At 65.3% G+C, this 12733-nt stretch overlaps 1 protein-coding gene across 1 annotated transcript in view; it reads right to left on the reverse strand.

The window, feature by feature from the left end:
* SDK2 (sidekick cell adhesion molecule 2) overlaps nt 1–12733 on the reverse strand; it is a gene marked incomplete at both ends in the record, with an annotated part of 43350 nt that overhangs the window by 4533 nt on the left and 26084 nt on the right. Inside the window, 34 exons of the mRNA XM_082294204.1 lie at nt 14–200; nt 823–938; nt 1052–1153; nt 1380–1436; nt 1604–1739; nt 1861–1931; nt 2053–2156; nt 2336–2537; nt 2615–2809; nt 3077–3175; nt 3351–3540; nt 3683–3798; nt 3876–4113; nt 4211–4361; nt 4485–4594; nt 4665–4786; nt 4876–5067; nt 5351–5449; nt 5629–5824; nt 6479–6594; nt 6832–7013; nt 7096–7236; nt 7305–7452; nt 7622–7758; nt 7839–8015; nt 8246–8348; nt 8541–8708; nt 8811–8927; nt 9090–9284; nt 9354–9437; nt 9612–9802; nt 9983–10094; nt 11032–11165; nt 11854–12001. Of these exons, the coding sequence (XP_082150330.1) occupies nt 14–200; nt 823–938; nt 1052–1153; nt 1380–1436; nt 1604–1739; nt 1861–1931; nt 2053–2156; nt 2336–2537; nt 2615–2809; nt 3077–3175; nt 3351–3540; nt 3683–3798; nt 3876–4113; nt 4211–4361; nt 4485–4594; nt 4665–4786; nt 4876–5067; nt 5351–5449; nt 5629–5824; nt 6479–6594; nt 6832–7013; nt 7096–7236; nt 7305–7452; nt 7622–7758; nt 7839–8015; nt 8246–8348; nt 8541–8708; nt 8811–8927; nt 9090–9284; nt 9354–9437; nt 9612–9802; nt 9983–10094; nt 11032–11165; nt 11854–12001 (4836 nt within the window). The remainder of the gene's footprint in view (nt 1–13; nt 201–822; nt 939–1051; nt 1154–1379; nt 1437–1603; nt 1740–1860; nt 1932–2052; nt 2157–2335; nt 2538–2614; nt 2810–3076; nt 3176–3350; nt 3541–3682; nt 3799–3875; nt 4114–4210; nt 4362–4484; nt 4595–4664; nt 4787–4875; nt 5068–5350; nt 5450–5628; nt 5825–6478; nt 6595–6831; nt 7014–7095; nt 7237–7304; nt 7453–7621; nt 7759–7838; nt 8016–8245; nt 8349–8540; nt 8709–8810; nt 8928–9089; nt 9285–9353; nt 9438–9611; nt 9803–9982; nt 10095–11031; nt 11166–11853; nt 12002–12733) is intronic.

A 12733-nucleotide genomic window follows, 5' to 3' on the forward strand; every position in this document is an offset into this window, starting at 1 on the left:
CCATGGGCCCCACCTGCCTGCTGTGTCCGTGCCTTCACAGGTGGGCTGCGGGGCCCGTCCCCCGCGGCGTTGAAGGCGGCCACGCTGACCCAGTAGGAGGTGTAGCCCGTCAGGTTCTTCAACTTCACCCCAGTCTCGGGCAGGAAAAGGGTCTTGACCCGCGCGCTCTCGTTCTGGCGCTGCTCTTCCCAGAAGTGGATCTGCAGGAGGGGGCGTGGGGAGCTGGGTGAGGCACGGATCCAACCCAGCTCGCCTTCCCTGAGCCCTCACTGTGCCCAAACACCCCACACTGCCCTGCCCGGGCTCCTGAGCCCCTGCCCCAGCCTGGCTGGGGCTCCGAGTGTGCCGGAGGGAACGGAACAGCCTCTCCTCCAGGAGGGCTGCAGGCTGTGCTGGGCATCAGCCACGGCTCAGGTCACTCCGGTGTGCTGAGATCACCTTCGAGCCGTGCCTCATTGCCGAGGGATGGGGACACGCACGACGAATCACAATGGATGGGGAACAGGAGGTGTCTGGAGCATGGGGCTGGGTACCCCGGCTGCATTCTAATGCATCCCAACAACATCCCGAGGCATCCCGGCTGTATCCCGACACATCCCCGCCGCATTCCAGGGCCGACGGCGCCATCTGCTGCCCCGCCGCCGCTCGGCACCGGGATGGGACACCCGGGATCTCCTCGGGATCACCATCATCTTCCCAGAATCCCTCTCCCAAAGGCATGCCCAGCACCCTCAGTGCCACCGCCCCGGAATTCAGCACCTCCCCAGAGTCCCCCGTGTCCCGGAGCCCCGGCCGGGTGCCGCTCCCGGTGACAGGAGGTACCTTGTAGCCCTGGATGTCCCCGTTCTGGCTCTGGACAGGGGGCGGTTCCCAGGTGACATCCAGCTGGGTGGCCGTGGCCGCCTGCACAGCCACGTTCTGGGGCGCTCCGGTGGGCACTGTGCCGAGGGAGGGGACCGGGTCACCGCACCGATCCGGGGGACGTGGGGTTCCAGGACAGCCGAGCCCCCTTCCTGCAGCCCCCAATAGGGGCACCCCCGCCAGGACTCACCTGCTTCCCCCACGAACACCTCCTGGGGGGGGCTGGGGGGCCCCTCGCCCACAGCGTTGTAGACGCTCATCCGGATCTCGTAGCGCCGGTGCTTGCTCAGGTCTGGGGGGCAAAGGGTGAGTGGGACCCTCCCCGTGATGGGGCAGCCCCGCTACCCCCGGGAGACCTGGCAGAGCCCCCCTTGTTGGGAAGATGGGGGTGTCCCCAAGGAGCAGCTGGAGGGGAGGGGCAGAGGGGCTCCAGCTCACCCCACAGTGCAGGGACACACAGGTGGGGCAGTGGGGGACACACAGAGGGACACAGGGGGACACAGGGGGTGGTGACTTACTGTCCAGCTCGTACTGGGTGAGGGACACCTCGCTGAGGTTGTGCACGGCGTAGACGGCTGGTCAGGAGAGCAGGCAGGGGTCAGCGCGGGCTCCCCGCCTCTGAGCCCCCACCCCAACACAGCCCTCACCCCGAGGCGGGCCAGGGTTCCCCTGCAAGGGCCCTGTCACCCCCAGGTCACCCCAGCCCCCGTCCCCAGGGTCGGGGGGAGCCATGGGCACTCACGGGTGAGCTCGGCCCAGCTGGCGCCGGGGTGGCCGATGCCGCGCAGGGAGAAGCCCCGCAGGCTGTCATACACCAGCTCCCGGTACCGCAGCCGGAATCCCAGCAGGATCCCGTTGATCTTGTCCTCAGCCGGGGGCTGCAAGGGGAGGGAGGGAAGGCAGTCAGGGGTTGCTCTGATCCAGGGCTCCCTGGCACCCCGAGGTGCCACCCAGTACGCCTCGGTGCCACCTGCCAGGGCAGGGCGGAGGGGACGGTACCTGCCAGCGGATGAGCACCGACGTGGTGGTGTGGGGGGTGATGGAGAGGATGGTGGGAGCCTCCTCGGGGGCTGTGGGGGAGAAGAGGGCGGTGAGGCTCCGGACATGCCCAGGGCGTGGGGGTGCCCTGGGCACAGGAGGAATTGCCTGGGCACGGGGGTAGGCCCTGTCCCTGCCCCAGGAGGTGCTGACCCGCCTGCAGGGTGGTGAGCGACTCCGACTCCTCGCTGTACTCGCTGTCCCCGATGTCGTTCGTGGCCTTCACACGGAACTTGTAGGAGGTGAAGGGTTTCAGCCTGCAGGGAGCGGAGCGGGATGGGGACGGAGCAGCCAGCGGGTGACCCCCCGAGCCACCCTCCTTCCCTCCGGGCCATCGCTTCCCAGCCTTGTACCAGCACTTCTCCCGAGATGGGGAAACTGAGGCACAGGGAAACCACCCAAAGCATCATCACCCACCGTGTCCCCAGCCCCTCACCTGTCCACGACGAAGGCGGTGGTGTTGTGGCTCACGGGGGCGGAGTGCAGAGCCCAGTCGCCGTCGGGCAGCTCGCGGCTCTGCACGGTGTAGTAGCGCACAGGGGAGAGGCCGTCGCTGCCCGGCTCCCAGGACAGCAGCACGCTCCGGGCCCGCACCTCCTCCTGCTGCGCCAGCGGCTTCCCGGGGGGCTGCGGCCGGGCTGGGGGAGGCGAGGGGCTGGGAGCACTGCGGGGGCAGCGCCAGCCCCCCGCCGCCGGCCGGACCCCCCGTGGTTACCTCTCTTCTCGGTGGTGACCACCAGGGCTTCGGCCGCCTCGCCCCAGCCCTTGCGGGTCTGCGCGGTGACGCGGAACAGGTAGGTGGCCTCGGGCTGGAGGCCGGTGGCCGTGAACTGCCGGGCGCTGGCCTCCAGCACCTCCACGGCGGCCGCGGTCACCGCCGAGGTGTTCAGGCGGTGGCTGACCTGGTAGGCTGCGGGGAGGGAGCGGAGTGGCGGGGATGGGGAGGGGACACCAGTCCCCGTGTCACCCCCTCCATCCCAGCCTGCGCAGTGGGGACCTCACACCTAGCCCGGGATCGGCATCGAGCAGCAAACTTCAACCCTGAGGGCTCCGAGATGCTCAGGGGATCCCAGGGAGCTGGTCTCTGCCTCCCCACGCCAATCCCTGCTCCCACAGGACCTCTGCATCCCTCTGCAGAGCATCCCAGTGCGGCACGCCCGGGATATCCCCCACCTACCCAGGATGACGCCGTTGGGTGCTGCCGGCGGCTGCCAGATGAGCCGCACCAAGGTGGTCCTCACTTCAGGAAAGAGGAGCCCCACGGGGGGCCCGGGCACTGCAGGGGGAGAGATTGGGGTCAGGGAGAGTGGGGAAAAGTGCCAGATCCCATCCCCTGGGAATGGGAGCCCTGGGTGTCCTTGGCAGGGGGAGAGGGATCGCCCCAGAGAACAGGGATAGGATGGGAATAGGCACCCAGGGGACCCCCAGCCCACCCAGGTGCTGTCACCCACCGTCATCCAGAGTCCTCTCAAGGACAGGAGGTCGGCTGGGGACACCATCACCGATCCTGGTGAAGGCCAGCACACGGATCTCGTACAGGGTGTACTTGGCCAGCCCGGTGAGCTGGGCACTGCGGGAGGCATTGCCCTCCACCAGCCAGAACTGGGCACGCGCCTCCGAGCCCTTCTCCTTGTACAGCACCTGCAACACAGCCCGTGTGACACGGCCGGGCCAGGCTGGCACTGACGGGCACCAGCTCCTGGGGGTGGCACAGCTGGGGACCCCGCAGCCTGCGGGGTGGCTCCCCCAGGGAAAGTTCTGCTTCTCACGGGCAGGGGCTCACCTTGTAGCCCAGGATGAGCCCGTTGCAGTCGGCCTCAGGAATGTCACTCCATCGGACCATCAGGCTGCTGGAGGAGGTGGCCACTGCCGAAATATTGCTGGGGCCGGAGGAGGGGACTGGAGTGGGGTGACAGAGAGGGTCAGCGGCCAGACTGGCCGAGGTGGGTGCCCAGCGCCCAGGTGGGCAGCAGTACCTGACTCCCGGGTGCGTCCCAGCACTGAGGGGCTCCAGGGCCCTGAGCCGATGGCGTTGAAGGCCTGGACCTGCACCCGGTACTCCGTCCACTCCTCCAGGTCCTCGATGGTGAATTCCCGCTCCACGCGGTCACGGATCACGTGGAGCGCCGGCTGCCCCCGCCCGTCCGCCCGCGCATACCGGATCCTGTACCCCACCGAGTCGGGGTTCCCGTTGTATTCCTGCTCCAGGAGGGGCTGGCAGGGACAGGCGCTGTCACTTGGGGTGTCCCACAGCCCCCCAGCTCCATCCCTCTTCAGCCCATGCAGGCACAGCCCCCCTGTCCCCCCTCACCATCCAGCGCAGCCACAGGCTGGTCTCGCTGGCCGTCCTCAGGGTGACATTTGCAGGGGCCATGTCCGGGGGTGCTTGGAGGGTCTGGATCCTCCGGGAGGGCAGGCTGGGGGGGCTGGTGCCCACGATGTTCACCTGCCGCATGCGGAAACTGAGAGAGGAGAGGGGGTCACGGGGTGGGGCAAGAGGGCTCCAGTCCCCTGGGGAGGACAATGAGGGGGGTCACGGTGAGGACAGGATGAGGATGACACCGAGGCACCGTCCTGGCACTCGCCTGTAGAAGGTGTAGGGCTTCAGGTTGGGCACCTCCATGGAGCGGGTGTCGGGCTCGTTGGCCAGCTGATGCACGAGCCCCCACTCCTCGGCCTCGCCATTCTGGCCCACCTGTGGGATGGCAGTGGGGTGAGCTGCACCCCCAGCACCCCCTGACCCCCTGTCCTGAGCCACCCCATACCTGTGCCTCCACCTGCCAGCGGGAGATGGAGGTTTTGCCATCGTAACCCGGGCGAAACTGGATGGTGACGGAGCGGGGGCCGATGTTGGAGATGCCCAGGTTCGTGGGGGCACCAGGCAGCTCTGTGGGGACAGGGCAGGGCAGGTGGCACCGGCCACTTGTCCCCAGCACCGCCCACAGCCCCCCAGCACCCCAACACCACCGTACTCACCTGGGGGGACCCCTGAGGAGATGGTGGAGGACGAGACCTGTCCCTGTCCCTTGGAGGTCATGGCGGCCACCTCGATGGTGTAGGTGGTGAGGGCGGTGAGGCCGGTGACGCGGTACTCCAGGGTGACGTTGGGCAGGTAATGGGTCACCCGCGTGTTGGTGCGGTTGTACTCCTCCCACGAGATCCGGTACCCTGGAATGCACCCCTGTGTCACCTCCCCCAGTCACCCACCCCGGGAGGCTGAGAGGGGACAGGGGTGGGACAGGACAGGTGGGAGATGCTGCGGGGTGGGAAGAGGACAGGAGAAGGGGGGGGTTGCTGTGGGGGAGGAAAAGGACACGTGAGTGATGCTGTGGCGTGGGAATGGGACAAAGGGGGGATGGTGCAGAGTGGGAATGGGACACGGAACGGGGGAGATGCTGTGGGGTGGGCAAGGGACCGATGATGGAGCCGATACCTGCTGGTGGTCCCTTACCTGTCAGGATCCCGTTCTTCTCCAGCGGCTCCTGCCAGCTGACCTTCAGGGACGTGTCCAGGATATCACTGAAGCTGAGGTGTCCCACGGGGCCAGGCACTGCCCAAAGACACCCAGACTCAGCACCCAAGTGCAGGAGCCCTCGGCACCCACGGAACACCCGCGAGGAGCGAGCGGGGAGGGGGCTCCCCTTGGACGGGGCTCCCCGGGGCTCGGCAGCGGCACGGAGCCGGGGGTTGGGCAGGGTCCATCCCGCGGGAGTCGGAGCCTCCCCGTACCGTCCTCGTGGGTGCGCACCAGCTGGGGGGGGCTGCGCGGGCCGTCGCCGGGCGTGGTGAAGCACAGCACCGAGGTGAAGTACTCGGCGAACTTGCGCAGCCCCGCCACGTAGCCCACGTGGACGCTGTCCTGGAAGTTGGGCCGCACCGTCACCACCGTGGCCTCGTCCTCGTGCTCCGGCTCCCAGGCGATGAGCTGCGGGAGAAAGGAGCCGGGATGGGGATGCCCAGGGCCACGGCCTCGCTGCATCCACGCCACAAAAAACCATCTCCGGCCTCCTCTTACTAGTTCGGTGTTGATTAACGATCAATTAACGGTGCGGGGAGCACTCGGTGCCTGTGCCAGCGCTGTTTACGGAGCTGTGATTAACTCCGTCGATAACGGCGTGGGATTCCCCCTCGCCCGCATCCAGGAGGGGTGGCTGGGCATTTAATTGGTATTGTGCAAGATAGCCTCTAGCAACTTAATTAAGCACTAATTAGGCCCTAAAAGTACTAATCAAAAATACTAAGTGGCATTTAATAAGAATGTTAAATATCCTACTCACGCTGGTTATCTCATCCACCGGCAATTAAATTCCCGAACTTCTTCGGAGTAGATTAAGACACAAGTTTAATGTTTTAACTCAATTTCATTAATGTAAATTTGAATTAATTGCAATTTGGAATTAATTACAGAGCATGGGAGACTCCGAGCCCATGCAAGTGTTAAATAACAGTAAATATTATTTTAACAGTCAGCGGAGATCCCCTTAAAATCTGGGATTTTGGCGAGGAGGAGCCAAAACTGTTTGTGAAGGTTGACCAAGTTCTCCCCTCAAGCTGTCCCGCTTTTGGGCATCGCCCTCACCTTGTAGCCCTGGTTGATGCCGTTGATGAACTGGGGGCTGGGGGGGTTCCAGGTGAAGCGGATGGTGGTGGAGTTGGTGGCCTCAGCCTGCACATTCCCTGGAGGCACCGTGGGCACTGCCGGGATGAAGGGACAGCTCACAGGGACAGCTCCACGAGGTCTTCTCCATCAGCTGGGTGCCAGCCCTCGGGACCCCCTGGGTCATCCCTGCCCAGCACATCCCAGTCCCCCTGGGACCTCCTTACCCATCCTCCTGCCTCCCATCTCAGCAACCCAATGGCACCGCCTGCTGCAATTGGGGTGCCCACCAAGTCTCTGCCCACCCCTGATTGCCCCTGCCCATCCCTGCCTACCTCCCTGCAGGGTCCACTCTGTCACCTTCATGCTGTAGACCCCCAGGCCGGCGCTGTTGTAGGCGGCCACCTCGATCTCATAGTTGGTCCAGATGATGAGGTCCTCCAGGAGCAGGTTGTTGACCTCGGCGTTGGTGATGTTCTTGAACTGGTACCCCACGGGCAGCCCAGCCAGGCAGTACCTGGGGACCGGGAGCCGTCAGAGCTGCAGTGTCCCCACCGGCACCAGGTTTGGGACCCGTGGGCACCCCCGCTGGCACCCACCGGATGATGTAGCCCTTGAGGACCCCGTTCTGGTGGCTCTCGGGGGGCGGCTGCCACTGGATCATGATGGACTGGTTGGTGCGGCCGCTGGCGATGACGTTCTGGGGGGGTGCAGAGGGTGGCTCCTCGGGCAGGGACACCCTGTGGGGACAGGGCAGGGTGAGCATCCAGGGCCACCAGCCCCCCCGGGACCCCCGGCCGGGACTCACCTCTCCGTGTCCTTGCTGAACTGTCCCCTGCCCACGTCGTTCACGGCGCACAGGCGGAACTGGTAGGAGCGAGCGGGGACCAAGCCCCGCACTGTCACCGATGTCACCTCGGGGTCCACACTGGCCAGCAGCACGGTCCAGGGCGCGTCTGGGGGAAGAGTGGACAGCAGGGTGGGGACGTGACCTGCAGGACACTGGGGTTCCCGGCTGACGAGTCCCAGGGTCCCCAAGCTCCCTGTAGCATCCCCTGTGCTGGGGTGACGCTGGGGACTTCTCTCAGTGCCAGCGCTGCCAGGGGGGTGGGAGCAGCCCCTTACTGTTCTCGGAGACCTCCACGACGTAGCGGAGCAGGGGGCTGTTGCCGTCGAAGGGCTTGGCCCAGGTGAGGTTGATGGCCCGTTTCTCCTGCGGGCTCAGGGCGGCCACGGGGCTCTCGGGGGCGTGGGGGAGCTGCCTGGACAGGGGGGTTAGGGAGGGAGGGAGGGGGCACAGCCCCAGGCGAGGGGTGCTGGCGGGGTGAGGGGGGGGTCTCACCGGACACGGAGGTGGGCGCTGCGCGAGTCGTTGCCCCCGGCCGAGATCACCTTGCAGGTGTAGGTGCCGATGTCACCCGACCAGGTCTGGGAGATGTGCAGGGTGCCCGCCTCGTCCAGGCGCACCCGGGGGCCGCTCTCGGGGCCCAGCGGGGCTCCGTCCTTCTCCCAGACGTACCTGTGCCAGGGGGACCCGGGTGTGCTGGTGCCCCGCAGCCCCCCAACAAGGAGCGGGGACCAGGGGCTCCCGGCGGCAGGGCACCAGGTGGCACTGCAGGACCACCAGCGCAGGGCTGAGGAGGAGGACCCCCATCTCCCTCCCCAGGCACAAGACAGCGGTGACAGCAGCCAGCTCAGCAACCCGGGGGCGCCTGGATCCCCCAGCTCTCCCAGCCCTGTCCCACTCACCTGACGTCCACGCTGGGGTCATGGGTGACCCCGCAGCTCATGACAGCTTTAGTGCCCTTGATGACGCTCTGGTCCTGTGGCGGGTCCGTGATACGTGTCCTTGCTGCGGGGGGACACAATGAGCCACCGGCACTGTGGGGGTGGCACCGGCAGGGACAGCCCCCGTTTGCACCCACGAAACCCAGCACCCATCCCTGGCAAGCTCCATCCCGCGCCACCCAGGGTGGTGCCCGGAGCCAAGCACGGTCCCTCCCTCCTGGCTGCGGGTGACACAGGCGCACCGTGAGTCCCTTACCCCAGACCACCAGGTCTGCAGAGGCCTCGTCCACGCCGCGGGAGTTGGTGGCCAGGCAGGTGTAGGTGCCGGCGTCGGGCAGGTGCGCGGGGCTCACCAGGAGACTGCCCGACTCCAGCAGGGTGAAGCGCGGCAGCTGCACGGAGCCGCTGGCCAGGACCCGCTCCCCTGGGGACACGGTGGAGCCCCGTCAGTGCCACGGCCACCGGTGGGGTGGTCACTGAGCTCCACGCCATGGCTCGGAGGACAGGATTGTTCCCAGCCCTTTACCTTTCTGCCAGGTGATGGCCGGGCGTGGAGCCCCCGAGGTCTCGCAGTTGAGGATGACGGACATGCCATCGATCACCGTGCTGTCCTGGGGACCCCGCGTGATGTTGGGGGCGATGCCTGTGGGGCACAGAGATGCACAGCCCGCCCTGAATTCCCTCCCTGTGCCCAGCCTGGACCTGGCCCAGAAGAGTTTCCTGGGGTCCCCGAGCCTCCTGTGGGACTCATCCCGCCCACCACCCAGACAGGGCATCCCCAGGGCAGAGGGGGGCTGGCACCTACTGGTCACGGCCAGGTACGTGGTGGTCTGCACCTCGCCGGCCGCATTGCGGGCAAAGCACTGGAACATTCCGGTGTCATCGGGGACCAGCCCGCTGATCTGCAGGCTGCCATCCTCCAGCAGCTGGAAGCGGGACAGCTTCTCCAGGTGGAGCAGGGCAGCGTCCTTGTACCAGGCCATCTCGGGAGGGGGGACACCTGCACGGGGACAGCCACATCAGGCACGGGCTCACAGCAGCGCACGGAGGGTGCCGGGGAGCAGCTCACCTTTGGCTTGGCAGGGGATGGCCACCACCTTCTCCATCTCGGCCGTGATGTGTCTCTCCGGCTCCCTGACGAACTGTGGGGGCTCTGCCGAGGGAACCCGGCCACTGTCCTTGGACTGACCAAGGAACACCCCCAGTGCCCTGCCTGTCACTTGCCATCCCAGCCCCGGGGCTGAGCCCAGCCCAGCTCATGGCACACGTGGTGGGCAGGAGCTCACCCAGCACGGACAGGGAGAGGTGTCCGTGGGCAGGAGCTCACCCAGCACGGACAGGAAGGCGCCGGCAGTCACGGCGGGGACGCTGCTGCTGCGCAGCACAGCCTCGCACTCGTAGAAGCCGCTGTCGCTCAGTGTGGGGTGCAGGATGGTCAGCCGGCGGCTGTAGTCACTGATCCCGCTGGACACGGGCGCCCCGTCCTTCTTCCAGATGATGTGCAGCTTGATCAGCGGCCTGGGGGGCCAGGGGTGTCTCAAGAGCCAGCTCCGGCTTCCCTGGAGGATCTCACCTCCCTCCATCCCGCAGGACTCAGGAATGTGGTGGGAAGGGATCTGAGGGCACCCACCCCCGAGGCTGGACGATGCCAACAGGGGGATCCCCCATCCCCATCCCAATCCCCACCCCACGGCTCACCTGGCGTTGGCCACGCACTCCATGGTCACCTCCGAGGTGCCGGCCACCACGCTGGTGTTCCTGGGTGGGACGATGATGGTGGGTGCGATGGGATCAGCTGGGCCACCCACATCTGGGGAGAAGGAGGCCAGAGGGACAGCCATGAGCAACCCCTGCCCACCCTGGGGCGTCCCCAGAGAGGGCACCCACACCCCCGTCTGCTCGGCTTGGAGGAGACAAAGGTGACAGGGACCTGATGCCATCCTGGTGGCATCACGGTGCCTTCCCAGGTGTGCCTAAGCCGTGTCCTCCCGTGGGAGCCCTGGCACCCCTGGGCAGGCCACCAGACTGGTGGCAGCAGGGAGGAGGGAGCAGGGAGTCCATAAAGCAAAATGATGGCAACAATAAAAAACCCTCATGTAAGCGCTGTAAAAACGCGATCAGCTCGAAAGCTGCTGATAGAGCTGAATCCATAAACAGGGGCTCCGGGATGTTTATGGCGCTCCAGGACGCCAAGGGATGGGAAAACAGATTAATGGGGATGGGAGACAGGCAGAGCCCGCCACAGACAGGGATAACCTATCCTAACCCTGCGGAGCAGCAGGAGGGGAGATGGGGGAGAGTGTGACAGGACTGATGCCACTTCAGGGCATGTCCCATGGGATGGGATGTCACCACCCAAATGGGCTGGGGGACCCTTGGAAGTCCTGGAGGGCCCAGAGGAACTGGAGGGATGAGGTTGCAGGGGGGGCCCCCAGGCAGGGGCAGCTCCAGAGCACCGGGAGCTGACAGGGGGACATGGGCAGGGGTGGGGGAGGGTGTCCATGGGGTGACACTGCAGCCCCCATTCCGCAGCCCATCCCCGGGGCACGGCAGGGTGCAGCTGGAGCAGGAGCTCTGCCTGTGACACTCCAGCGCCGGCAGCACAGCCCCGAGCGCCTAAATAAATTCTGAGGCAGCTGAACTGTTAAGTCAGCAGAAGCCGGAGCCTCCGAAGAGATTTACTGCAAATTAAATTGGGGGGGCGAGGCTGGGGATGGGGAGAGGGGGGCAGTGCCCCCCACACTCACTGGCCACGGTCAGGGTGATGGGCTGGCTCGTCTTGTTGTCCCCGTTCTTGTCATTGACCGCCTGCACGTAGTAACGCCCCGCGTCCGGGGCCACCGTGGACAGGATGACCAGGGTGTTCTCCAGCGTGATGGCTCTGGGGCAGGAGAGGGTGGTGGGAGTGAAGCCAAAGGGGACATCGAGCTGGGACCCTCATTCCCCACCCAGCACCCCCACCTGCCCCAGGCACCGACCCCGGGATGGGGGGACCAAGCCCCGCACCCCTCTCTCCAAGCAGAGCCCATGGGACCGTGCAGATTCCTAGGATTTATCTTTTTTTTTTTTTCTTCATTTTTTATTTAATGGAACAATCTAATCTGCTGGAAACATAAAATGCTGTGGGGAATATATTTTTTTACCATTAAATATGAGATAAAGGAGTTTTATCTCCTCAATCCCGCTCTGCAAATCGAAAGGAGACCAGTTCAATTCCTGCATAATGGGGGTTACAAATTCAATTCCTGCAGGCTGAGGCTGCCGGGGCTCCGGCAGCACCGGGATCTGCCACAGCTCCGTGGGGACACCTGGCACACACGTGCGTGCCGTGCTTGGTTCTCTCCCACCCTCTCCCCCGCCCTCCTCCCCCTTGTTTTCATTTTTTGTTAAGAAATCCCTTCCTCTGGCGGCAAACAGAGCCGTTAGTCACCGAGTGTGTCCCCGGGTTTTAGCACAACGCGCTCGAGACCTTGGTTAAACATCCTCAGTGCAGGGACAATGGGAAATGCAGCCCCGGGCATGCTGGGGGGGTTCCAGGGGGATCCCAGGGGCATCCTGGGGCTGCTCACATGCGGCTGCTGGGGGAGATCTTCCGTCCATCGCGGAACCAGGTGACCTGCGGCTGCGGGAAGCTGGCGATGCGGGGCGCGCGGATGACGGCGGCCTCCCCGTGGGACACGCTCTGCTGCGTCTCGCTGTCCTCGAAGCTCCCCATGTCTGCAGAACAGGGGAGAGAACCGTCACAGGGGCTGGGGAGAGGCTGGGAGTGCACCCAGGGAGCCAGCCCCGGCTCTGGATGGGCTCTGTGGGATGGGCTCCCCAGGGGATGATGCAGAGGGGCTGCTCCTGGTACCCTCCTCGGCTGGGGTGGCTTGGCTGGCTCAGGGATGTGGGGTGGCTCAGATCCCACCAGCTGCTCCTGGTGAGCCATCCCTCCAGCTCCTGGAGCCCCATCACCCGTGTCCTGGGTCAGGAACCCCTGTCCGAATGTCCCCCACCATGGACAGGCTGCAGCCACTGTAGGAAGGGCTCAGTCCCGGGGCTCCCTGGCCCCTCTTCGTGTCCCATCCCATGTCCCAGCGCTGGGAGCATCCCAGCAGGAGACCCTGACTCCAGGGACAAGGTGGGGCACAGTTGCCTCCATCCCAGCCTGCATTCCCAGGCTGGAAGCACACAGCAGTTGTGGGAGACTGAGGGAAGCGGGGAGCACGGAGGAGGGGGGTGGGACAGGGGATTTTATTGAGTTCCTTAATTGCTGTAATTAAAAACATGTAAAGAATCCTTTTTTAACGACTTTGCCATTATCATTAGTTGTTAGCACAGCTGTCTTATTAATTTCTCATTATCCTCCTGATTTGTCACTGCTCCTCAGGAGGTGTTTAAGGGCGTGGGATTGGGGGTATCCCGGAGGCAAGGGGTGACAGGGAGCGGCAGGTCCCTTAGGGGGAC

The sequence above is a fragment of the Coloeus monedula genome, assembly GCF_965178545.1.
Source record: "Coloeus monedula genome assembly, chromosome: 19".
In the NCBI taxonomy this organism is placed as follows: domain Eukaryota; kingdom Metazoa; phylum Chordata; class Aves; order Passeriformes; family Corvidae; genus Coloeus; species Coloeus monedula.